This window comes from Mirounga angustirostris, unplaced genomic scaffold (assembly GCF_029215605.1).
Source record: "Mirounga angustirostris isolate CCGP_5_RB_7025 unplaced genomic scaffold, mMirAng1.0.hap1 SCAF_5, whole genome shotgun sequence".
Classification (NCBI taxonomy): Eukaryota; Metazoa; Chordata; class Mammalia; order Carnivora; family Phocidae; genus Mirounga; species Mirounga angustirostris.
The window spans coordinates 109,543,712-109,570,518 of NW_026991713.1; the positions used below are offsets into that span (position 1 = coordinate 109,543,712).

The following is a 26,807-nucleotide window of genomic DNA, read 5'->3' on the forward strand; positions in this document are numbered from 1 at the left end:
GTGGAATACCTCATTGCCAGATGGTGTTTGATAGGTGAGGTATTATTGTAGTAAGGATACAAGACAAGAGATTGGATAACCTTTCAAGTATCCTTTAAATGTCACTAACTGGGCTGGTGATAGAGGGTTTTATTATGCTCTGTTGGAGTACATCAGCAGTCATTTGCATGCCAGGAAAAGAATGTCTGGAATAATCCAAAAGGGCAAAGCTTAGTTCTTTCACTAAAAACAAGGAAGTGACAGGCACAAAAAGGGAAATAAAAGAAGATAAAAGTATCCAAAGCAGAATTACTGGTCAACAAAATCCCATAGAGAACTAGCATGTACACTGAAACACATACTATTTTAACATTTGGCTCTTGACAAAGCCTTCTCTTGACTACCATGAAGCTTTCTTTAAGCTACCCACAAACGCAAAACCTAAAATTGATGAAACATATAAATTAGTAACGATTATTCACTGTTCAAAAAGATCTGCCAAGACAGCCCTTTAAATCTTTCTTCTGCTTCATTTAACTATGGTTTCTTTGATGAGCAGCCTAACACAAAACACAGGGCTCCAGTGAGCCTAGAACAGGGCCTGTGTAGAGTAGCTCTTAATAAACATTTCTGTATGTGGAATAAATGCATGAAAGAGCACCTCATATATGAGTGGACTGTATCTCAGAAATGCACCTGTGAAGTCAGCTTTTAGAACTGAGAGTGCACTTCTTCAAAGAAGTCATGCTATAAATTAAGGTTAAATCCCAGGGTAATCCAATGCTTTATTGAACTCATGTGCACACCTGGGTTTTACCACTGATAATGCCAGCCTGGATTCTAAAGTACATGCGTATGCAGGAAGAGAGAGAAAAGAGAACATCTCTCTCCTCTTGGGGGGCATTGTTAGCCGAGAAAAAATGTTTGGAAATGGCATTTAGCCTCTGGCATCCTCCCAAACTTACTTTCTACTTCCTAGTTCTTCCTTCCTTAGTAACCAAAATCCCTAGTTCTGTCATCTTGCTCCAAGTGTGGCAGGGCCATCCAAATGGACTCAACTTTCCAAAGAATTCCATGCACTAAGTAAGTGACTTCTTTCTTCTCTCAATCAAAATCTCCATTTCTTCAGGGATATTCACCTCAGTCAAGTGGAGGGGAAGCTAATCTAATTAATTCACACTAACATAGAAAAGAGTTCTATCTGCCTAAATGTTTTTGCCACACCAGATGTGTCTAATTAAGAGGGATTTTAGACAGTTTAACAAGATGAAGTTTAAACATTCAGCCTGTGGGAGCCGGTTAAATTTATGAATTATATACTACCAGAGCAGTGGGGCTCAGAGAATAACCATTCGAATGTACTAGCCATTTGTAAGTTGATCATTTGTGAGCTGCAAAAATAAAGAACATAACAGGGACTTGTCCTCAAGCCAAGCAAAAGAAGGAGGGGAAGTCCACACGTTTTATTTCAAGACTAGCCTGATTTTCCCCTCGTCAGTACACCTCTTAGAAACCTCCTCTCTCTCCTTTGGTAAAGAAAGAAATTTGATAGGCTTTTGAGGGTAAATCAAACTTGAATGCAAGTTAGGAAAGGCTCCAGTGAGGACACACTCTGTAAGGTGGCCCAGATGGCAGATGGCTCCTTCACGGATGGTCCCATCTGGAGAATATCAGTACTGATTCAATAGAAATGGAGGTGGATATTAAAGCCAGAGTCCTCATCCTGATACCTCAGAGAGCAGACCCACCTAAGGACTAGAGGACTTGAGGTCAGTTTGTAATGGTAATTCGCTCCATCAAACATCTGAAAATTGTCATCCATTAACCTAACATAATGAAAAGTATTGTAATTTTATTTATTTATTTATTTTTAATTTTTAATTTTTTTTTTTAAGATTTATTTGTGAGAGAGAAAATGAGAGACATAGAGCATGAGAGGGAGGAGGGTCAGAGGGAGAAGCAGACTCCCTGCCGTGCAGGGAGCCCGATGTGGGACTCGATTCCGGGACTTCGGGATCATGACCTGAGCCGAAGGCAGTTGCTTAACCAACTGAGCCACCCAGGCGCCCCAAAAGTATTGTAATTTTAAATCAGACAGCTTAATTCAACGGACAACACTGAGTGACTAACTTTTCTCGAGTATTATTTCATTGTATTTAGAAGCAATAACCTTAAAAATTCTAATCAATTCTAGGGGCGCCTGGGTGGCTCAGTCGTTAAGTGTCTGCCTTCAGCTCAGGTCATGATCCTAGGGTCCTGGGATTGAGCCCCGCATCGGGCTCCCTGCTTGCGGGAAGCCTGCTTCTCCCTCTCCCACTCCCCCTGGTTGTGTTCCCTCTCTCGCTGTGTCTTTCTGTCAAACAAATAAGTAAAATCTTTAAAGAAAATTCTAATCAATTCTAATATTATAATTTCTGCTATCAGAAATGCTTTAGCCAATATTTATTGAAAGCCTAGCATGCCCCCTGAAGAGAGAGCTTTTTTTTTTTTCTTTTTGCACGATGGGGAGACTGCAGATTACAGAGAAATATTTAATGTCTACATAAAATCAATAAAAACATGTTTGTATCTACTTTGATATTGTTAGTCAAGTGGAGAGGAAGCTAATCTGATTAATTCACACTAACATAGAAAAGAGTTCTATTGCCTATATGGTTCAATTAGGATTACTACATCATAATCCAGCAGGCTTCGCCCTCCTAGAATTTAACAAGAACAAGTGAAATAAAATTCAGTGAGACATTATCTTTCCACAAGCCAACTCTTTTCATTTGGCTTTTTGATTCTGTATCATTAGTGAAATGCATCATAAGATAGCAAAAATGGGTGGAAAAATGGATACAGTTGTTTTTAGCATAGATGAACTAATAAACTGTGTTTAAAGGCAATCTACTCTTGAAAAATAATTTAAAAGATGAACTCTTTGCACTACTATAAAAGTGGGGTGGGGGAGGGGAGTGGCGTTTAATAGCAGATTTAGAGGATTTCTATTTAGGTGAAGAAAGAAAGATATAACCAGAGGAATTGAAGGAATTCAGCAGAAGCCTGCATGCCAGAGAAAACCATAGCAGTTGCTCAGAAAGTATTTATTGAAATCCCCTGTTCTACTATTTATGCATGAATGGTAAACTGCAGCAACGTTGTTGCTTGGTTCCCCCAGAAGACAGCCATTTATTATTTCAGGCTAAGATTTAGCAAACCAGTCTTAGACCACCAGTCTTTCTCAATTCTCTATCCACAAAACCAAAAAAATGTATTCTGTTCTTTTTAAAGTTTATACACATGCATGCAAAACCAGAAATCTACGTGTCTAGGCTGCTTTCTCATTGCTTGCATAACTAAAAAATAGGTTTTTATTTAAAAATAGAACTTGGCAAAAGAATAGGCCACTGGATATTTTAATAAAAATAAATGGCCGAGATACTTAACTTAGAGAAGCCTCAACTATATAGGCATGCTATTCCCTCTTTGGTTTTCTATTTTATCACCTTTGAAAAGAACGTGCATTTTCAAAAGACTCATCACACTAGGTAAATTTCAAATTAGTTTTTACTGGGCAGCATAAAGAAATTTATAGGAAATTTAAAAAAATAATAGACCTTGAATTATCCCACCTATTCAAAATTAATTTTCATTGTTTCCAAAAATCTTCCTTGTTTTTTGTCTACACATAACTTGTACTGTCATAACTGCATTCAATGTTTCCACAATTTTAAATTGTTTTTCACTTAACCTTATGTTATCAATATTTCTCATGTTGCTTTGAAGTCCGTATCAGTATCATAAATAAAAATGTTGATTTTTATGCTATTCTAATCTGGTTTTGGATAGGATTACATTTACATTTTTAAAAACTGACATACTGGGCACCTGGGTGGCTCAGTTGGTTAAGCGACTGCCTTCGGCTCAGGTCATGATCCTGGAGTCCCAGAATCGAGTCCCATATCGGGCTCCCTGCTTGGCGGGGAGTCTGCTTCTCCCTCTGATCCTCCCCCTTCTCATGTGCTCTCTCTCAAATAAATAAATAAAATCTTTAAAAACAAAACAAAACAACAAAAAACTGACATACTTCCCATATTTTTACATGTTCCAGAAAAATGCATAAAGCGTGAGAATTAATTATTTCTTCAAAGTTTGGAAAAAAATCCAATGACTCTATCAAATCATGTGTTTTGGGAATGGGGCTTACTAAAAACCTTGACTTTTCCTGAATTAGTGGTATTTACAACTTTTCTCATTATAATTTTATAATTTAATTTGTGTGGATAATACCGATTCATTTCATCTACACATTTGCATATAGTATATTGTCAAACAACTGTGCATAGTACACCATAATTTTAAAAACTATTTTTAATGACTATGTATTGATTGCTATATCTCCTTTCTCACTTCCAACTTTAATCTGTGCCAATTTTTGCTTATTTTTTTAGTATTGCTTTCAAAGAGTCAACTCTTTATTTTGCAGCTTTCCATTTTAACTTTTTTGTTTTATTTTTATTCTTTTTTCAATTATCTGTACGTGAATGACTTGATTTCCTATCCTTTCTTATCACTGTAAATAAAATTCATGAAGCTCTGAATTATCTCCAAGTTCTGCTCTTGTCACATTAGCTAGATGTTAGTATGTAGTTTTAAATTTTTTGTTGTTAGCTAAATAGTCTTTTATTTCATCTTTTACTTCTTCCTAGACCCAATTATTATTTACAAGACTAATTTTGTATCTCAGAGAGTTTGGAGTTGTTTTCATTCTTGAAGTTGGAGATGCAAACAGAAAACGAGGTTAAGTCTTTAAAACTGTATTGAGATTTTCTCTGAATCCTCACAGATAATATATCTTGTACACATTTGTAGACACTTGAAAAGAAGATTTCTAGTTAAATAATCTGAAAAGTATATTAAACAGACCAAATTTAAATTCTTTTATAAAGCCCTACTATTCACATATTAAGCTCCTTACAAGGACTACATGCAGTATTGTTTGTGTAGTATTTAGTAGAGGGCCTAGCATATCATAACTACTGAATAAATGAGTGGTGGCAGTATACGTAATAATTAAGAATCATCATAGTCTGCTAGTAGTTACATTCCTCCTACCCCTTATGCAGGCTAAGCTGCACTACTAATCCAGGAAGAGTAACTAGCTATGTGTTCTTGGTCTGGGTTTTCTTACCTATGATATAACATGGCTGGACTAGATGCTTTCTGAAGTTATTTCCAACTCTAACATTTCTAAATCCCATTTGTTGGCATTTTCAGAACCTGGACTCTATCTACACCAGATGTAGGTCACACATATCCTTTGTTCTGAAGTAACTTGCTCAAACACTCTTTACGAGCAAAACTCTCTGGAAACTGAAGTGAAGAGAGAAATTTTTACCAAACTCACTACTCCATCAGAAAGTTTTGGACAGGCAGAAATCGATTTATTATTTTTGGAATAAAAGTAAAAATTTCAAAGCTATTTATCAGCCCTATTTGTGCTTTCCAGGAATAAAAGTAAAATTTCCAAAGCAATTTAAGCCAGACCTACACTTTCCCTTCACAAGAGACTTGGCACCCATGCTAATTTGTGTTCATTTTCCACCACTATTAGCAACCAAAGAATTTAAGAGAAAAGATGAAATACAAAGTGTTTGCATGGCTGCCTATAATTCAGGGCATTCCTCCTCCAAGAATATGTATCATTGAGATTAAAAATGAGTATTAAGGATGAAAATTCTCATCTTTATTATTAAGGGTGAAAATCCCCAGTAGACCATCACCTACTAACAAGCGTATCTGGTTATCAAAAACAAAAGCTTTCAAATTAAACTATGGGCTATACGTGAATAATCTCATACAAAAGCAATAAAAATTATGCCTTTATACCTGTTGAAATAGACCCCTTGCTGCAGTTTAGTTCTGTTTTAGACAAGGTATCATGAAAAGCACAGACTTACCTGTGCGATAGACAAAGTTGCCTTCAGTTTCTGATGATGAGGGAGACACCAATTCTTCCTCAAATTCATTGGAACTAAAAGATCCTGAATGGTTTCTTTGCCTTGTCTTTCCCATCATGGCAGCATTTGTGGCCATGACATGTCTCAAAGAGTCGTTAAGGTAACGATTCAATAAGCTGCTCTTGTATTTGGGGGGTGATACGTAGTCCTCACTGGCCCGTGACTCTGGCCTGATCACTCCAGCTTTTATGACTGAGCTTTCACTTTTAATCACAGGATGGTGAACTGGATTATTATAGCCCCCTTCATTTATGTGGTTTCTTGGAGGATTTTCTCCATCTAAGGGAGAAAAATATCAGTAGGTAGTACTTAATATACTTTTCCCCAGCCACCAAACTGTTACAGTTAATCATTAAATATATACATAAACACAGAGTATTTAGAGTGTATAAAATTATCTTTGATACTCAAGATTAATTTTTAGGCAAGGGAAGCAGGAATCTAAGTAATCTCTCCCTATGGTACTTTAATTTTAATGAATTTCACAGGAAATGTTATTCCGACACATGATAAATCTATAAACAGGAGGAAACAGCCATAATTCTGTTGGTCATTTACAGTATTGTAAAAGTGAAGTTACCTCATGCAGTAAAAAAGAACCATTATGGCACCATCATGTTTTGTGGGGTCAACCTTAAAAATAGCAATTGGGGTGAACTTATTAACAGAGGTAAAGCAAAAAAAAAATATTAACCAACCTTCAGAACATGAATCATCGCTGCTTACACTAAGCCGCTCAGCATTTCCTTGAACATACTTGTTGTACAATTTTATTCTTAAAGCCCAGCTTAAATCTGGCTGTCGAACAGTATTCTTAAGCCGACGTCTTGCATTAGCAAACCAATTTGACACCTATAAAAGTTTTATTTTTCAATTAACAAAACATAAAATATTACCCATCACATAATTACTTTCCCACAAGGGACCTACGCCTCTCTCAGTACCTCTGATCATTAAATATTCTCAGAATGTAATAGTACTAGACATTCATTCCATTCATTCACTCATTCATTCAACAAACATGCTGAGCACTTACTACAGAGACTGAGCACATACTGTATTCTGGGAATGAAAAAAAAAAAAGAACATCTCTTGCCATTAAATGCTCAGGCTAGCAAGAGAGGTAGGAGAGGGTACAAATAACTTTAACATAGGAAACAATGTGAGGAATGGCTTAGGAGGCATTAAAATAAAATGATGCAGGAGTCCAAAGGAAGAAGGGGTTACTTTCAAGACTTCATGAGGAATTAAGTGAAGTGTTGAAGGAATGTGTCAGGTATAACGGGTAGGGAAGTGTGTTCCCAGTAAAGAGGACATGGGAACAAATATGAGTCAAATTCCAGAGACACGTGGTGAGTGAGGAAGAGGGAAAAGTTAAAGATGACCTTGAGTCATCCCTGTGTAACCAAGAGGATAGTGCCATTTTGAGAAAGAAAGTAGAACTGTTTAAGGGATGTACTTGGTTTGGGGAATGATTAGTTTGAGGAACTAGAAAAGCATACAGGTGAGATGTGCAGCAAGAAAATAAAACTGATATCCGAGACTCAGGGAGAGGAAGAGCAGATGTGGGTCAAACACACAGAGGTGACAGCAGCAGTTTTGAGTAGGTAGAAAGAAAGATGATTGAAGACCAAATGCTCGAAACCTCCAGACATCAGAGGCAAGACTATAAAAGAGGAGCTAGCAGAACAATCAGACATAGAGCAATCAGACAAGCAGAGGGAGAAAAATGCCAATAACACCCAGCTTTAAGTTGCAAGTCAAGTGCTTCCAAAAGCAAATAGGTGAAGGCAAACAAACAAACACTGCAGAACAAAGGGAAGTTACTTCCATTGTTTTTAAAAGATGCTATTGGATTTCCAGAAGTTAAAATGGTGCTTGAGATTTCCTTTAAAATATCAGGCTATCATCAGAAAAAAAAAATGTAAATAACCCAAAGGGCCAATATTTGCTTTTAAAAGAATGAAATGTGGAAAGAGAATTACATCTTTCTGCCAATTTATTCTAGAACATGACTCCATATTACTGTAATGGTTTATGTGTCAAAGCTTGCACTGGAAATTTCTTTTTTCTTTTTTTAGATTTATAATATAAATATACAATTTTTACACATTTCTCAAGACCTAATTATTGAATGGACCTAGGGTGAATCCTACTTTTTAAGAAAACAAAACCACAATTCTTTTCCTCTTTGCCTCCATGGGTTTTTAAAACATGGTAGCTTTCCCCAATTATAAACACACATACACATACACACACATATATGTATACAGAAAATATATCATATATAATATATATATTCAGTATTATTACCTCCTTTGTGTCTTAGGTAATAACTGTCCTTTTAAATTTATGTGCATTGATGTAATAACTCACCATGGTATTCCAGAAGTCTTAGTCTACTAACCTTCTTCCTATCAAGTTCCCCTATAATAACTACGATTTAATCTGGCTTCAAATTATAAGTCTCCTCCAACCTCTAAAGACAGACAACTTCTGGGACTATTCATTCAATAAATACACATTGAGTAGCTCTTGTGCTCTAGCCATGGTGGTCAGTGATAGAAATTTTTAAGTGTTAGGATAAACTTTGTCCCTGCACACAGGGAACGATTGGCATAGAACTATGTATTAACTGTGATACATGGGTGAATATTCACTATGGAAGCACGAAATGCCTGGTCCAGTCCTCAAACCTCTCTCTATTCTCCAAGTCATGGCCGAAATATTCATCCATGCCTTGGATAGTAGTAACTGGGAATTTTAGAACATTCTTTTTCTGAACTTCCCTATCTTCCATTCTATGCACTTGAATGAATCTTCACCACCACCTTCAAATTCAAGTGTTGATGCACCATGATGATTTAATTGCTTAACTTCTTCAAATCGTCATTAATGTCCTATTGTCCTATAACTGTGGTATAATGGAAAGAAACCTGGTTTTCTGTTCTCAATTTGCCAAAAACATGTGTGAATTTAGAGAAGTCACTCAACTTTTCTGAACTTTAAGCCTTTCATCTGTAAAATGCATTAGATGGTACCTAACACTTACCAATTCTAAAAACTAAGATCTGTGAATATAGTCTATGCTCTCCTACAAAAGTGTTAATTTATTCCCTTTATAGCTGGTGCTAACCTACCTTCTGCTCTTGACCACCACCCTCTCGAGCAATCAGACACGTGTGTTTATGTCCCCTGACATGCAGAGGACAAACTGTAACTTCTCCTATGCCTACATCACTTATATTTATTAGAATCCTTCAAAACATTTTTACTACTTTCTTTACTAAATATCATATAATTCAGAGTATCCTTAAATCATAACTAAGCTTAAACTTTAGCACAACCATCACATAATACAGTGTAAAATCCAATTCTTAAGCAACTCTTCATTTTTTTTTTAAATGCAATAGCCTTCTGATTTCCAAAAACATTAACACACTATAATTCTAACATACAAAAAATGGGGACCTTTAAATGTCACGGTGAGATTACAAGTTTTCATACGCAGGGGTCATATCCTTTTTTGTGTTTTATATACTCAGTTCTTACCATAAGATATTAATTACAAATTAGAAAATTTTCCAGAAAGGTTTGCTGGTATCTAACATGGACTGTCTCTAACCTGATTTCCTAAGTATGACTGGCAAGCAATCTGCTAATATATTTACTCTGCCAGTATTTTATCACCAGAAATTTACCATACAATTTAAGGGCTGGATATAGTCCAAGGTGTTTAATAATCTGCTTGCGTTCAGTCATGTAAACAGCAAACAGTTGGTTAACAAATTTGCATAAGTACTGTTCTGCAAATTTTTTTGTCCTGATGAAATAATGCAAACTCCATCTGTTTCACAGAAGGTAAAAATACCAGTTTAGATTTTCTACCTTTAATTTACTATGGATTCTTTCAGGTTGTCATGCAAATCTCATTAAATTCTATTTTACATGAAACAGGCCTCCTTACCAAGGATAGGTTCTGCAACAGCATTTTGATGTCAAACTCAGAGCTTAAGAAACACTGTATTTTACAGTGAAAAGTTGGAGAAGCAAATATCCTAGAATTTGGAAGAGAAAACTAAGTAATTTTCATCCCTACTCTAACTGAGGTGTTTACATTCATCATACTGACAGAGCAATCATTATAGTAAACCCAAAGGGATAAGCTAGCATCTGTCCACCTTTGAACATACAGAATTAACAAACTTACTCTGAGTTACTCAACTGAAATATTGAGAACCTCATTTCTACACCATGTAGTATAACACCTGGAATAAAGACCAATCTGAGATTTTGTTGAATATTTAACAGGTGCTATAATCCTTGCAGTTGATAACTACATACATATCTCAGCAGAAACACTCACCCAGCAAAAATAGAGCTATGTCAACAGAGGGGGCAAAATCTTAGAACACAGCAGTTTTAACCAATTGTACATGGACATTATCATAAGAATGTGAAACTTCTATACGTAAAGGAAGCATCAACATCCAATCATTAAATGTAATCTCAAACTCCACGTGCATTGCACTCTGCATTGTGACCATGAAAGAAATCATCCCAAGGAGACATTTCACTCTTTATAATCCAGAAGAAATATAAATATATTAAAAATATATACACATGAACAATGGGGATCATTGAAACCAGATACAGCACCCATCTGCCCTTCTCTGAAAAACTTCTTCCAAGGCAATTATTCTGCAGTAAGCTCTATATCCTACAATAATACAAAATCCCAATTGCATACCACTTTATGTTATTCCACAATAAAGCTGTTCACATTTTGATAATACAGAGTATATTTTTTATAATATTTAAGCAATGGTCAGCCATAGAAATTAAGCACAATGGAATATTTTGGTTGGCTAAAGTACACACACACACACACACACACATCATTACCTGTTAATTTTATGAAAATGTTTATATCTCATTAGGAAGTAAGATGCCAGATTAACAATAAATAACTCTTTCTGCCTCATTTTTCAGGGACAAATACAATGTAGGTGCAGATTAATATCCTTAGAGCTTCTATTTATCAGAAAAAGTACCTTTTGTGGTCCTAAAAATATTTCCTCCACTAACGTTTCAGTTCCTTCCTTCTAGATTTAGTGGAGATTGCTGACCAGGTTTTATGTCCTTCTTTATCATTTTAAGAGTAACAGAACAAGGCAAAAGTACATTTTATGAAAAGTTTAACAGCTTGACACACAGTCAAAAGGAAAATGTTAAGTGTAAAAGAAATTCTCAAAATACAAGATACTCTCATAGTTAGGGAATAAAAGTTACGTTAACCACTTACTAACATCAGTCATGAGAAACAGAGATAGGAGGTACTGAAATAAACAGGAAATAGGACTTTAGGACCAGAAATAAGGGGAACACTCGTATTTGTCCACAGACATAAAAATATGACATATTTCCAGCTATATTGAAGATAATGAGTTATATTCATGCTGTTCTTTGGAACCATCATATAGCATTAAGGATAATGAGCTGCCCTCTGTGTATTCAATGGAATGGATTTTAAAACTAGAATATCTTCGATTTCAAGACATTCTCTAGTTTTCAGAATGGTGTTTTGGAAAGCTGCATGGTGATTATAATGGTATTCCCCAATTAGAACTTAGTCACTCTGTAAACATGTATGGTGCTGGAATGATATGAGGGTATGAAGATGACAAAGACATGATTGCTCTTCTCAAGAAGCTGACTCTACAAGAGAATTTATTCACTGGGAGAACTTGACTCATTCAATAGGGGTCTAATTTGCAGGGATGAAAAGTTTTATTCAGCTCATAGCTTTATATTTTTTCCTTCAGAAGTGTAAAGTATTTACATAATTTATTTGGTTCCCATACAGTCAGAATTTGCTTGGATGTTTAATGTATGTCTGACTTTCACAAACTCTCACATATATGTCAACATAAGTGCAGCTGACTCTTGAACAACACAGGTTTAAACCTCACGGGACCATTTATACTCGGACTTTTTTCACCAAATACAGTACAATACTGTAAATGTATTTTCTCTTCCTTATAATTTTCTTAATAACATTTTCATTTCTCTAGATTGCTTTATTGTAAGAGTACAATATATAATACGTATAACATACAAAACGTGTTACTTGTTCATGTTACTGGTGAGGCTTCTAGTCAATAATAGACTATTACTAGTTATGTTTTTGGGAAGTAAAAGTTATATGTGGATTTTTGACTTGCAGGGAGGGTTAGCACCTCTAACCCTGTGTTGTTCAAGGGTTAGCTGTAAATAGATATGCATGCATACATATATACACATATATACACATATATATGTATATTCTTACATAGATACCCTATTATGCCTAATTGAAAATAAGCAGAGCCAAATTGGATTACTATGTTTAAAGGTCCCTTGGCTATTCTATACATTTGATTTTTTCCATTTATCACTACAACGTTCCAGAAACCAACTTCATTTATTATAAAAATTTGGAAATCATTAAGCAGGTATCTTATTATTATAAGTAATTATTACTCCAGTTAAAAATTAAATAATTCTGTGGCATTTTTATTTTCTGAGGACTAGTGTAAGAAAAAGAAAACATAATAAGAATATAAGATATAGTTAGAAAATCGTAATAGCATTACCAAGATCTTAACGCAAAAAGAATGGTTATTTGTATTTGAACTATCATTACAGGTAGGAAATAATTTGGTTCTGTATTAAAATTACAACTACTTGTATTGCATCCCAACAAAACTACTGTACACAAAAATTTAAATGTCTCTACTAATGACAATGTTACTTTTCATAATTAAAAAATGTTCTAAATATGTCATATTTTTTGTTTTCTGTATGAAAGAATGACAAGCATTAAGTATGAAACTGTATGATATACAGAATTAGTCTAATGTTTTATTGCTGACATCACTATGAAACATTCAAATAGCTCTATAAACTAGTGTATTTTCAAAATAAATAACATACCTGTTTAAACTGAAATTTGAACGTATGCATTTATTTTCACAAGTCAAGTTTTTCTGACTGGAATCACTGAAAATTCATAGTTTTATGTTAAACAGATATTAAGCCAAGAACACTAAATAAATTTTCCCCTCCAGTGCTGCAGCAAATCACTATTAATACCATTGCCTGTTAACATGAAGCAAAACAGATGTTTTTCTCTACAATTGTATTCTGAATATAAGCAGACAAATGCATATTATAGTTTTAATAAGCTTCAATACAAGTCAACTTTCATGCTTTGTCAAACTTTCCAGCAATTCCTAAAATGTCAACCTTAAATACTCTGGAAAGCAGCTTTTATTGTATCTAGTAGTTAAATATTATCTTTCATTTGGGGCCTCTCTCATTATAAATTTAATGGAATGACCAAAACTTCACAAATGCAGTAATGTAGTGCTACTATAATATATGAAACTTCTCAGCTTATTTAGCTCCTCCTCCTTTCTGAATAAATTTGTTGTTTGCATGTATAAAAGTTCATGTCATCAAATTTATTAAAGAAGTCTGTGGTGTGTTGGAACCAGCATTTGATCTGGGATTACATTATTTCCAGGCCTACCTCTACCCCATACTAATACTTAACTGCCACAGTGCCTTGGTCACATCACCTGTAAAATGCTTATTACTGCTCTACCTCACCGCATTTTTGTGAATACCAAGTAAGACTATGTAAGGAAAAAGCTAGTCAAATATAAAGGAGTTTGTTCACTAGAGAAGAAACAAACTTGCACCCTTTCTCTGCACTTGACAAAATAAACTAACCACTTGAAATTGGCCTCTTCTTAGACCCAGTAGAAAAATACCAGCAGCAAAATTTTGTGGATTCTAGCTAATGCTCAGGATGCCTCTTATTAAAAAATAAAAATAAAAATAAATCAAAACCCACTTCTTGCCCTTCCACCCTACGTCCTAGCTTTGTCAGTAAAGGTAATTTTTAAGTTATCCTGTACTTGATCTTTAATACAGGTACCTAATATTGAAGTGCCTTTCTGCATGGTTCTCAAAGTTTCATCCAGGGTCAGCAGCTCTAGTATCATCCTGAGAACTTGTTAGAAATGCAAAATATTGACCCCACCCCAAACCTACGACTGAACCAGAAACTCCGGTGTGGGGCCCAGCAATGTGACTTTGAACAAGTCCTCCAGGCTATTGTGATGCACACTCAAATTTGAAAATCACTGCAGGGAGTCCCATCTGTACCCATCAATACAGGGCACACGAGTCCAGATTCCCAGACACCTTTTCGTAACTCTCAGTTGACTTTTCACTGCCCTCCCTAACAAAACACCGTGCAGTCCCTCCTGAACCTAGCACGAGCACTGAATTGATAGATAAGATTGAGAGGAAACCCAGAAACTTCCTACAAGCCCTCAGCATCCTCTGAGGCAGGAGCCAGAGCACCAGGACCGGCCTCCACCAGCCCCATCCTTCCCCAGCGGGAGGCGCCAGGTGGAGATCCGCGCACACACGACGCGGGCCGGCTCCTCCGCCGCGGTTACCTGCACCAGCGTCATCTGCGAGCCGAGCGCCAAGAGGATCTTCTCGGTCTTGGTGGGGTACGGGTTGTCACGGTGCTTGTAAAGCCACTGCTTGAGGGGCCGCGCCATGTCTTGCAGAGCCTGCCGCTTGTGCCTCACCTTCCCGCCATTCTGCCTGGCCCTGGACACCGGGAGAGGAGGAGGCGGCTCGGGTGAGCGGCGCCGCCTGGCCGCTGCCCCCAGCATCCCCCCACCGCTGGACACCTTTGCGCCCGCAGCCGCGCGCCCCCGGAGAACGGCCGCCGCGCCCGCGTCCGGTTCTGCAGGGCGTCCGGCTCCGACCGACGCGCCCGCCCCGCGCCCCCAGGCTGAGGTGAGGCAGGGGAGGGGGCAACACGACTTCTGGGCGCGAATACCGTTCCCTGGGCGTCTCTCTTTGAAATGGCCTGGTTGTCGCAGGGGGTCATGTGGCGGTGACCGACACTAAGTTTATCTTGAAAGGCGGGCTAGCCTGGAGCGAGTAGCCAGGAGTTAGAGGTTTAGGTGACGATGGTGAAATGATCTGAGGGAATTTGTTATTCAGGCTATAGATCTGCGCAGCAGGGCTGTCGCCCTCTCCTCGCCCGCCTGCGCCGGCGCCCTGGAGTGCCTCTGGCTTCGTGGGCCGGGTCAGGCTGCTGCCCGCTCTAGGGAGCTCATGCCTGCAGCTCGGGGCTTCCCGTCGCCCGTGGTCAAAGGAAAAGTCGCCCACTGGACGGCGGGAATAAGGCAAGGGATGATGGCCGTCCCGCCGCCCTGGTTCTTTCCTTTGATCCTCTGGAAAAAGGGGAAACTTTCCAAGCAAGTGTTTGTGGAGGAAGGACGCAGAACCTTAAAACAAACAAACAAAAAACCACCACTCGAGGGGCCTTTTCCCGACTGAAGGGAGAGTTTTAAAAGTATGGAAAACTCCGTCCGTGAGGAAAAGCACCTTCAAAGGGGGAAGGGGCCGAAGCAGCCTGGAGTCCGAGGCTAGGCGCTGCGCTCCCCCGCGGCTCCGGGAGGTGTCGCCGCGCGGCCGCCGGCGCGCCCCACCACTCGGGGAGGCTCGCGCGCCTGCGCCGCAGCCTCCAGGACTTTTGCCTCTTTAAACACTTTGATATGCAACTCCATCCGAAAGGACTGGTAGTAACATTTTGAGGAAACCTAATCTCTATTTTCCTAACCAACAACGCCGCAGAACAAGCAGCTGATGCAATCTTTCAGGTGGAGACTGCCAGGACGGCTGCCCCTCCCCCCGCGGGGCGCTCAGGGAGCCGCCGCCACGCCTCTGCAGCCGGAGCTGCTGGCCCACCCGCGAGTTCTCGCTCCCCAGCAGCCCCTCACCCGGCTAGACCGAAACCCGGCCCGGCAGGCCCGCGGCCTCCCCCTCCGGGCTCGCAGCGGGCCCCGCCGAACCGCGCGCACGCGCGTCCGGGGCGCCCTGCGGAGAACCGACCTTGCCAACACCTTGGCCGAGGCGGGGCGAGCTTCGAGGCCGTGGCGAGGCCCTGTCGTGACATAAGAGGGGAAGCCCACGGGGCTGGCCTGACCTGGGAAGCCCCGACTGCTTGGCCCTGCCCTGTTCCTAGGCATCCCGCTCAGTCCTCTCCGCTTCGCTCTCAGCCGCGCGTCTGCACCCATGGTCCGGAGAGGGGCAGGTAGCCCCCTACCCTGAGGTCCAGGTATCAGGGGACTGAGGAGCCGTTCCACGTGTCCTCAGTTTCCAACAAGCCTCTTTTGAGCTATCCTGATGAACCGATTCCCCAATATTTTGAGAAACTAATGCCTTAAAAAGACAATGCACGAGACCTGCCCTCCCGGGAACTCTGCGCCCCTAACCCACTGGCCCCGGCTGCCACTCGCACGCCCGCGCCGCTCACCGCTCCCACCCCTCCGGGCTGCAGGCGGGCAGGGGTCCCGGGTGCGTGAGCGTACCCAGTTCTCCGGTGTCTCAGGCCGAGGTTGTCCTTGAGGGGCGGGCCGTCCGGAATGCCCACCTCAGGGCGGGCGTGGGTACTGTCCAGGACGCCACCATAGGGCCGGCTGCCCCGTTCCCGTTCCGCAGCACCGCGGTCCTCAAAAAGCACGGCGCCGCTGAGCTTGTTGAAGACGATGGTGTTCATGGTGCCGGCTGGCTGGGGCTCGCCGCGCGGCCGCAGCGCCTCGAGGCCTGGCCGCTGGGAGCTCCGCAGGGCTCGGGTTCTAGGAGAAGAAGATGCATCACGTTACTCGCTCAGTGCTCACATCCCTATTCGTCCTGAGCCCCGGGCTTGGCCGAGGCTCTGGGCCGGGGAGCCGAGGGGAGCAGCGGCGCCGCCGCACCTGGACAAGGGACCCCTTGCCTCTCCCGACTTGGCTACACCGCTTCCCCCCTCCCCCCAACTCCCCGCAGCTCCCGGGACAGGTCCCTACCCTCCTCCTTGCCCTGGCGATCGAGTTCCCAAGGAACCTCAACCAGGAATAATTTACCTGCGTAGGCAAAGGAAAGTAATTCCTAAACGAGTTCTTTTCTTGGTTTTAATCTGGAAGAACTGCACTCGGGTTAGCGGAGCGGAATATGCGCGCGCGGGGGGCCGGGGGGGGGGGGGTTGCTCTTCAGTCACAACGGAAGTCTAAAGCATCTCGGAGCTCCCACTCGGGTTTTAAGGAGGGGTTGGAAGGAAGGGAAAATTTTGGGTAATATGAACAACTGCATCTCCATCCAAGTCCCGGTTAATGAGTCCCAGGCCACACCGGGATTCCGGGGATTTTCATGTTTTCTAGATCCTGGATGGTTTGGCTGAAACCAGTGTTCTAATTCCGGTTAAGGTCCCTCGGGGTCGGGGTGAGGGCAGGGAAAGTTAGCTGACTCCGGAGCTAGAAAGTTAAGTGGAGTCAGGGACAAATGCACCACATTGTCTCCCTGGCCCGGAGTCTTCCTCCCATCCCCCAGCCCGCTCCAGGATGCGCAGGGTCCCGGCAGGTCAAAGGCGCCGGAGTCCCAGGCCTCCCAGAGCCCGCTGTCAGTGCTGTCCTCTTCCGCAGCGTGGGTGTGAGCCTCGAGCTCAGAGCCCTTCCTCCCCCGCCCCTTTCTCGGGTCTCGGGGAACCATTTGAGGTTGCATAGGTGTTAGGAGAGGAAGGAAGCATCGCGGTCCGCGCACCACCGAGCCTGCGGCTGCCATGGTTAAAGAAAGCTTTCAGCTCACCTCCCGGGTCGCGGCAGCCGGGAGCCTCTGGCTGTAGAGCGCGGGCCTCAGGTTCAAGTCCGCGCCGCCGCCGAGCAGTCGAGTTACCGCCCCCATCACCCCGCCTCGCGCCTCGGGGTAGCTCCTGTTTCTTCCCAGCCGCCTCGGCACTGCTGCCAGCGCCCCCTCACCCCGCCCCGCCCAGGCGTGGGCTGCCACACCAACACGTACGGATCTCCTGCCTCGCAGATTGCCCACACTTACCAACGCCCCCTGCCCCGCCCTCCAGCCACCGCAGCAGCGGCCACGGGCGACATTTAGGGCCGTGACCATAGCGATTAAGCGACAGCTACCGTCAGTATTCGTGGGGAGGTGAAGTCAGACTTCCGCTGGCTGCCCGGTACACCGTAAGGCTGAGTCCTCCCACGCAGACAGGTACGTGTCTGGAGTGTGCACACAGCCTCGCCAAAAAGTGTCAAAGCAAATTTCCGTGCTCGAAGCCCCTGTTCTAAGGTCAGGACTAGCCTTGGTTTTGTTTTGTTTTGTTTCTTTTTTCTTTTTAAATCAGTGCGCTTAGTGCTTTGCGTTCATGCTGCGTTATTTGTAAAAGACACCCTTTTCCAGTCCCACAGTGTTTCCCCACCCCAGTCCTGTCCTCCCATATTCAACGGCGAGTTTTTCTTAGCGACTCCGCCGAAAGGTTTGCTATACCGGACCCTTCCCGGCTGTCCCAAGCCCACACAGAGATTGCAACCACAGACACCCGTAGTGGTCTGGGTCTGCAGGCAGCAGGCGAGGTGGGAGGGGGCTGCAAAGATCCGAGAGCTGGGTCCTGAACGGAGGGGTTCGGGGGGGTGGGCGTGTGAAGCGCGGTTCCTGGCCCTCACCCGCGGCCCAAGCGCAGTGTCCAGCGCCTCTTCTCTGCTCCTGTACTCCCCCACTTACCCTTACCCAGACTCACTCCAAACTGTCGCTTGGGGAGATCCCCTCCCTGTGGAACTACCCCGCCCAACGCCCGCGAAGAATTTTAAAGGCAAGGAGGAGCGGCCAGGTGGGCTTCCAGGCTCCTCGCAGACCCTCGGGCCAGCCTCGGCCACCACCAGGGCGCGTGCCCACTGGACCTCGGAGGGGGGTGGGGGAAGGGCGGGGAGAACGGAGGCGCCGGGGGGCAGGGGGGAAACCAGCAGCTCGGGAGCCAGAGCGAGCCTCGCGTCCCGTGGCCCGGAGCAGGGACGCCGAGACCCGAGGGCTGTACCTGTGGCGGTGGGGCCGGCGGCCGGCGGCAGGGCGGCTGGCTCTCCCGCGTCGAGGCTAGGCGCACTCCCATCCCCGCCGCATGTTCTCGGCGCGGGCTCCAGCGCGGCTCACCGCAGCCACCGCCGTCGTCTCGGCTTTATTTACCCAGACGGGCGCGCGCGGCCCGGGAACAGGAATACCGAGGCCTTCTCATGTTTCTTGACTGCCCCGCGCAGCCGGCGAACATCCTGCGGGCGCGGTATCCACGTTCCCGGGCCGGCGAGAGGAAGCCTCGGCACCCACCCGGCCGCGGGGACTGCTGTTAACCCTCGCAGATGAGCCGCCGTTGCAAGCGCCGCCGAGGAGCCCCCCCGGCCCGCCCAGCCTTCCCCAGCGGGGCCCGGCTCTCAGATCCGCCGGCCTCGCAGGCGCAGAGCAAAAGGGGCTATTTCCTTCGCATTTAGGGGAGAAATTGGAGAAGCCGCAAGTAGCGCCCGGCTCGGGCTCTGGGAGCTGAGAGGCTGCGGTGCAAATCCCGCGTTTTAGCTGGCGGGAGAGCCGGAAATTTAACCACGCGTGGCTAGGCACCAGAGAGCATTGGGTCGCGCCCTTTATTTTCTTCGAGATTAGCGGGAGTGAAGTTAGAGCTCGGGTTTGTGCCTATAACGCGCGAGCATGTTACAGGAGGTGCTTGCGCCCCGGGAGCTTCTTTTCTGGTGTCACTGGACTTCTGAGGTCCGGGCTGTGTCAAATCCAGGCACACGTTCACCGTCCGAGGCCAGCGCTGGAGAGGCTGCGCTCGCCGCGGGACGTAGGGGTGGAGGGAGGCGAGGCTAGGTGCCCAACCCACTGTGCCCCAGGTAAGGAAGAGAAGGCGAGCCCTGGGCCAGGGAGCTGCATGGAGGAAGGGGGATGGAACTTGGAAGAAGAGCTGGGATACAGTGCAAGGATAGAGAATGCCTCTCAGATTCTCTTATTGATGATAGTCCCCAAATATGAGAGTAGCGAAAGCTGTGATTTAGGTGCAACTGCAAGCTCAGGGCTTCTGGCAGCCTTGAAGATCCTCAAGGCGCCGAGCACGAAGCCGCCCGCGTTCTCGCCGTGGGCCTTGCCGCCGCAGCGACACCTTCATCTTTTATAAGAGCGAAAGTAGATTTTCCCAAACCTGTAAGTTAGGGCATCATTTGTTCTTTTCTCCTTCAAGGTGGCTGGCCAACTCTGCGGCAGGGGTCCATCTAAGCATCTTCCTTTTATGTGGCCTGGAAGTGGTTAAATATTTATATATATTGAAGCTATTATTTCCAAGACTAATCACACCTTTGAATTTTCCATTATATTATCTCCCAAAATATGCGACGGCAAACTGGGCAGTGGCACAGTCTAAAGCAGAAAAGGATGAAGGTTTAAGTTTTTGCGCATTAGACAAATATTATCATTTGATAACATTTCCCAATGTCCTTGTTTTCCTTTATTGTATAATTTGCAGCTGGAGCGTTCGCATTTTGTCGTTGGCGCTGCACTTGACTTGCTGTAGTGTGAATTCAATATACGCATCGGTCTACAGTCCTCGCTGTGGGATTTAAAGTCAGGGATACATCATAAAATTTCAGCCACAGACTTGGAGCCACTAAACTTCACAACAATTGATAATTCAGAGGAAGAAAGAGACGGATTCTGTCCTATGGTCTCTATGACTGATGGTGGTCACCAGACATTATAATAAAATCAGCTGTCAGACGCCCCTCTGACATATATTTTGGTCAGCTGTGCTGGGTAAAGCAACAGGCATGTATGTAGTTGCTTGCAATTTCATAGTACAATACTGACTCATGGAGCAATATGCTGTAATGGAGGCTAGCATAGGACAAATGCTGTTTTAGTCTTTACTGCATTTACACAATTTTAAAATGCATTTAGAGGACTTTGACTTGAGATATATTTACACGTAAGATTTGTTTTCTTAAAATCTGATATAAAATATACAGCGAAAAATCTTTCTGCAAAACATTTTTTATTTGGTATAGGAATAGCATACACCCTAGTTTTTAAGTCACTGAAAAAGTAATGCAGAATTACTTTAGATTATAGTTTAGTAATTAGAGTACATTTTAAAATGAAAAAAAAAAACCAGTGAAGGGTTGATTTTAAAATGAAATAGTAAGGAGAATCCCTCTGTAATATACAAATTGGCATGTATTTTGTGATAGACCAAAATTTTATTTTTGTAAGTTTCATCCTCTCTACAAGAGTAGTTTCTTCATTTTAACCCACAGTAGAGATACAGTTATCATTATCTTAAACTTCACCTTTTCTGAAGATGAATTTTACTGAGCTTCTAATGCTATATTCTAATCTCAGTATATGAAATGCTGTATTATAATCCTCAGAAGTAAACCCTGAAGTTTTAGAAAACATATCAGAAGATTTAAGAGAGTATGTAATTTGTGGGAGATAGCCATATGCAGGGAAAAGAAAAAACAGCTTAGGCCAGAAGTCAGAAAATTTGAGTCCTAATCTTAATTCTGGTTAATTTGATCTTGGTTTAGCCTGAATTTACTAAACTATAAAATGAAGATATTAAGTTTTCCACAAATTTGCCATATGCTATTATTAAGATTTTTTTTTTAAAACGTGAAAGTAACGTGTTGCCATTGCTAAAGCTAGAAAAATGTTAAGTAAGAACATTTGGCAGAAATCTTAATTCATTCTATTAGACCTAGAGTGTAATTATAAATATAAGTAATTTTTACTTTCAAATAAAAAAAAGAAGTCTTTATTTTAAGCATTTTGATATTTTATGAAGGAGCCTGACATTTCAGAACAAATATTGGTTAAAGTTTTTGAAAATAAGGATTGCTTTTAAACTTTCTTTCCTAGTTATTACTTATAGGCAATGAAATAAATTACAAAGCCAAGGAATGACTGTCACTTCCTGTCCAAATGTTATAAAATAGTAAATTTATGAACAAATAGCAGGTTCACCTCACACTTGGCCATTGTGACTTGCAGAGATACATGTTGAAGTGCCTAAGTGGAACAACGGAAGGAGTAGTGAAAATCACAGCTGCAGAAACATTGTGGGCAAACCAGGAGAATGGGGGGGGGGGCTCTCCCAATTTCTCACAAGGCATTTGTGCTTTGTTTGTAATTTAACTTTAATTGCATAAATAATGCAGGCTAAATTCTCTGGGAGAGGGTCTTCTCCCTAAGTTCACTCACAACCAAGGGATAGAGTACAAGTGAAAGTTCCTCTTCAGCCAGCTCCATCCAATCACGTTCCTGGGAGGCAACCACCAAGAGGTGGCCACTGCTGGTTTGATGTGTAGACTTTGGGTCTTTTTTCGCTGCGTTCATATACGTGAATGCAAACAAAACATTATAGTTTTGTTTTATGACCCTTTGAAAGAGATGAGACCATACTTATACCCTTGTATAAATGTACACACTCACAGACACCCAGAATTAAACTAAAACATGCCTTTTCATTCAACTTCATAGAGAACTTTCATATTAGGACATAAATGTGTAATTCCATATTTTTAACTGTTACATAATGCTCCATAATCCATTTAGCCATTCCCCATCCTCATTGTTGCCTTTTCAGTTTTCACTATTATGAACATTAAACACCCTTGTTTAGTATTATTTCTGCACATGTGTAAACATTTTTCCAGGAATAGCTACACCGACATAGAATTGCTGGGTTGGAGACATGATTTAAAAATTTTGATAGATATTTCTAATTTCTCTCCAAACTGTACCCCCCACAAAGGCCCCATTTGCTGACATGCGACACCACATTTCTTATGTTTGGATTTCATAATGTTTGCCAGTCTGATAAGTAAAATAATGTCTTATTGTTTGAGAACCTTTTCATTTGTTTATGAGCCATTTGTATTTCTTAATTGAAGAAACTTGCTTATATCTTTATCAGATGCCTTGTTAATTTTATAAAGTCCTTTATTAATCATTTTTTCCATGATATATATGCTTTATATATTACAGATATGTTATCTGGTCTGACGTGCCTTTTGCCTATTTTGTTTTTGTCTTACAGAAGGTTTAAACATGAATATAGGTCAATAGGTCTGCATTCTCCTTTATGAATTCTGGGTTTTGTGTCTTCCTTACAAAGGCTTTTTTTTTTTTTTAAGATTTTATTTATTTATTTGACAGAGAGAGACACAGCGAGAGAGGGAACACAAGCAGAGGGAGGGGGAGAGAGAGAAGCAGGCTTCCCTCGGAGCAGGGAGCCTGATGCGGGGCTCGATCCCAGGACCCTGAGATCATGACCTGAGCTGAAGGCAGACGCCTAACAACTGAGCCACCCAGGCGCCCCGGCTTTTTTTTTTTTTTTTTTTTGTATTTTCTTCTAATGCTTTTAAAAAATTGTTTTCACTTGGCTCTTTAATCCTCCTGGAATTAATCTGTATATGTTGTGAGGTAGAAATCTAATTTGATTTTTTTTCTTCTTCAGATTTTTTTCTCCCACTGATTTGAAATTACTTTCTTGGTGTACATGGCAAATTCCTTTCCATGTGTAGGTTGGTCTAAGAAGGCTTTAAGAGATGTTGCAAAACACCCAATAGACTGTAATAAATTTAATCTTCAAAAATTTAAAACCATCTTGCGCTCCAAAGACTTCCAATATTATTCTGTTTCTAATTTCAGAGCATGTCAAGTATCGAAATAGTAATATGCATGGCCTGGTTATGGTTCTAATTTAGAAGGCTAATTCAATACTGTTCTAGGACGAAGTTGCCGTTCATTTTGTCGCCATCCTGCTCGAAGCAGGAGAGCAGTTTCAGGCAGCCATATTCTCCAGAGTGGAGTACGGGCTGCACAGAGCTTTGTAAATGCATCACATAACCAAGTGGTAACTGATCACGAGCAATATAAGGTTATTTGTCAAAGTGATGAGTCCCTGCCATCCATTATTTGAAAAAGTAAAATGAATCTCTTTTTTCTTGCTCAATTCTTTATGGAATGTGAATGACTTTTTTCCACAAAGCAACCAGTCAAGATGAGAACCTTCAATCTGATTGCATATTAGCCAATTTCACTCTGGACAAAAATGCAAATATTTTGTTGCCACCATTTCCTCAAAATGTCAGCTACATAAAAGTACAGACAGTCAGTAGAGCTGAGATCCAGGTGGGTTAATGTTTTTTTTTTTTTCTACTTCAGAGAGCTTGAGATAGGATCTGAAGTAACCTTGGGACACTGGTACCTCATGTCTTCGCTTAATTCCAAAATATCTCCAGTACCCACAACCAATAGTCACGGAGTCTCTACTCCGTTACACACATGAAAATATACTATATGCTGAGGTCCTGAGGGGAATCTGGAGAACATTTTGTCCTCAAAACGTGCATTGAAATACAAGAATTTCTCCCAGGAGACTATTCTATCTTGAAAATCAATTTGTTTGCACATCAAAATGTGACCATTTAAATAAATATAAGACTTTTGATCACAAGCTAGTATGACTTGATGTTTGGAGCCTAATGGACTTCAGGTACTCAATTTAATTACTATATGTACTTCATGCTGTATCAAGCTTTCGGCTGACCCCCCACCCCATCCATCCTCCCCGCTTTCATTTTTATCCCGTTTTCATCTATGTGTAGGATATTTGAATAAGTTCGTCAAAGGAATGCATGTGAGCAAAAGTGATGTGTTCAACTTTTGCTTAACCTGCTTAAAAAGAAAATGCTTGTCCTCCTCTTTAACTCTTCCCTGTTACCAAAGACTGGAACACGGATGTGGCAGTGACCCACATCTATTGATCAGATAACAACTCAAAGAACAGCAGAGCCACAAGATGAAAGGAACTTGGGGCCTCGAATGGACCACATGGGTGAGAGCTTCCGGGCCTGGGCTCAGCTAACTCTTTCTGGAAAGGGTCGAACAGTAAATGTTTTAGCTTTTGTGGGTCATAAGGTCTCTGTTCAACTCTGCCATTGCAGTATGAAAGCAGGCATAGGTAATGCTTGACTATGAATGAGTCAATGAATGAGTGTTGCTGTGTTTCAGTCAAACTATTTAATGGCCACACAATATACTTCCTCTGACTTTTTTCCCAGCCATTTAAATATGTACAAACTATTCTTGCCTCAGAGACAGAAACAGACCGCAGGCTAGATTTGACTGGAGGTTGTGTTTGCTGGTCCCCTGGACCTGGGCTACTCAGCTCTGGACTCTTATGAGACAAAAAGACCTCCCCTTCTTGAAGTCACTGTATTTTGGGGTTTCCTGGCCAAGGGAACTTAGCCTGTACCCTCCAGAATGCACACCTGTATAAAGTTACCACCAGTGGGCTTAAGCAAAGGGCTTTTTAGATGACTAGAGGCTTTCACAAACAAAGAGAACTGGAAAGGGGATGTAAAGAAAGCATGCTTTCTCCCCACTCCTCCTGAGAATGTGTTATATGTGTTTAGAGAATTAGCCTAATTATTTTTACAATATTTTTGATGCTGTTCTTTTTATATTTTTACCCCTTTTAAAAAAGGTATTGACATACCTTTAAACACAGTATTGGTGTTTGGGTTTTGATGCTTATTTTTTTTAAGTCATGGAAAAAGGTGATTAATTTATAAGGATTACTGTTTTCTGGCTTACCTCCTCCTGCCTCTCCCCAAAACTCCACAAAATTCAAACTATTTTTTTCATTGTTTTCTTTTTAAATCATCAACAGTAAATATTTATGGGACACCTGCATGCAAAATCCTGTGCCAAGAACTGCATAGAATTTGATTTAGAAGACATGATCTTTGCCCAGCTTATAAACTTAAGAAAGCCTGGGAAAACAAACATACCTCATCTAAAATGTTCTAAGGTGTCTGATATAAAGATTGCTTGAATCCAGTAAATCTGTAAATCATCTGTAGAAATGCATGAGGGAGCTTGAAGACGATAGAAGGGCCATTTTATGCGTCTGCTAAAAATTTTGTAACCATATTACCAACATCCTTCCCGAAAACATGCAAAAAGATCATTATTTCAGAAATTTGAACCTGATTGAAAAACAGCATTTTCACCTCTTACATCAGACTTTTCAAGTTTTATGCCCCAAACCTCTGGGTTTCAAGAGAGATTTTTAGGGCTTCCATTGAAAAAAAAAAAATACAGAAAGAGTAAACACACGGGCTAGCTCATGATCTTTCCTTCTTCCTTCCCTTGTCCAGGCCTTCCTGCAACCTGCCTCTGGCCTTCCACCTTACCCGCCTTTGGAAAACTGTTGAAGGGAGAGGAGGATTGGAGGAGAGGAGTTTCGTGAATAAACTTGTCATATGTGGCTGTGATGTAATTCTTTTTTTTTTTTTTTTAAGATTTTATTTATTTGAAGAGAGAGACACAGCGAGAGAGGGAACACAAGCAGGGGGAGTGGGAAAGGGAGAAGCAGGCTTCCTGAGGAGCAGGGAGCCTGATGCGGGGCTCGATCCCAGGACTCTGGGATCATGACCCGAGCCGAAGGCAGACGCTTAATGACTGAGCCACCCAGGTGCCCCCAGTGAGGTAATTCTTAAGGCTTGGAGAGAGAAGCCCCCACCACTCCTCAGCTTGAGGAGACTAACTCTTGCCCAAGTGTCTGGGCCCCAGACCCCCCCAATTCCCACAGGCATGTCTGTGGGGGCAGAGTCAGGTCTGCACCTAGAACTATGCAGTGAGCCTAAGTAATTGATTAGCCATCCGTTTGTTTTGATATTCGTTATCTTTGCTAATTTGATGCTGTTGGCTACCACAAATCCTGTTTAGAAGGGAGAGTGGGCTATACAAGAAAGGGAAAAGGAAAAAAGGTGTGTATGCCAATGAATTGTGCAATCTAAAATAGCCCAGAGTCTAGGATAAGAGAAGCCTTACAATACCCAGATGTCACAATTTTTTCCTTGGACCTGCAGTAGCAGTCAG

The 26,807-nt window shown here is 42.0% G+C and overlaps 1 protein-coding gene across 2 annotated transcripts in view; it reads right to left on the reverse strand.

Moving 5' to 3' along the window:
• Nucleotides 1–19,131, reverse strand: part of MKX (mohawk homeobox) — a 65,614-nt gene extending 46,483 nt beyond the window's left edge. The window contains exons 1-5 of one of the 2 annotated variants that reach the window (XM_045874220.3): nucleotides 18,916–19,131; nucleotides 16,430–16,696; nucleotides 14,495–14,654; nucleotides 6,680–6,833; nucleotides 5,922–6,260 (exon numbers count right to left, since the gene is read on the reverse strand). In XM_045874220.3, coding sequence (XP_045730176.1) covers nucleotides 5,922–6,260; nucleotides 6,680–6,833; nucleotides 14,495–14,654; nucleotides 16,430–16,617 — 841 coding nt within the window. In that variant the 5' untranslated portion in view covers nucleotides 16,618–16,696; nucleotides 18,916–19,131. Of the gene's footprint in view, nucleotides 1–5,921; nucleotides 6,261–6,679; nucleotides 6,834–14,494; nucleotides 14,655–16,429; nucleotides 16,697–17,681; nucleotides 17,805–18,915 lie in introns of those variants that run through there. The other variant, XM_064591871.1, reaches the window with a different exon arrangement.
• Nucleotides 19,132–26,807: the final 7,676 nt, after the last annotated feature.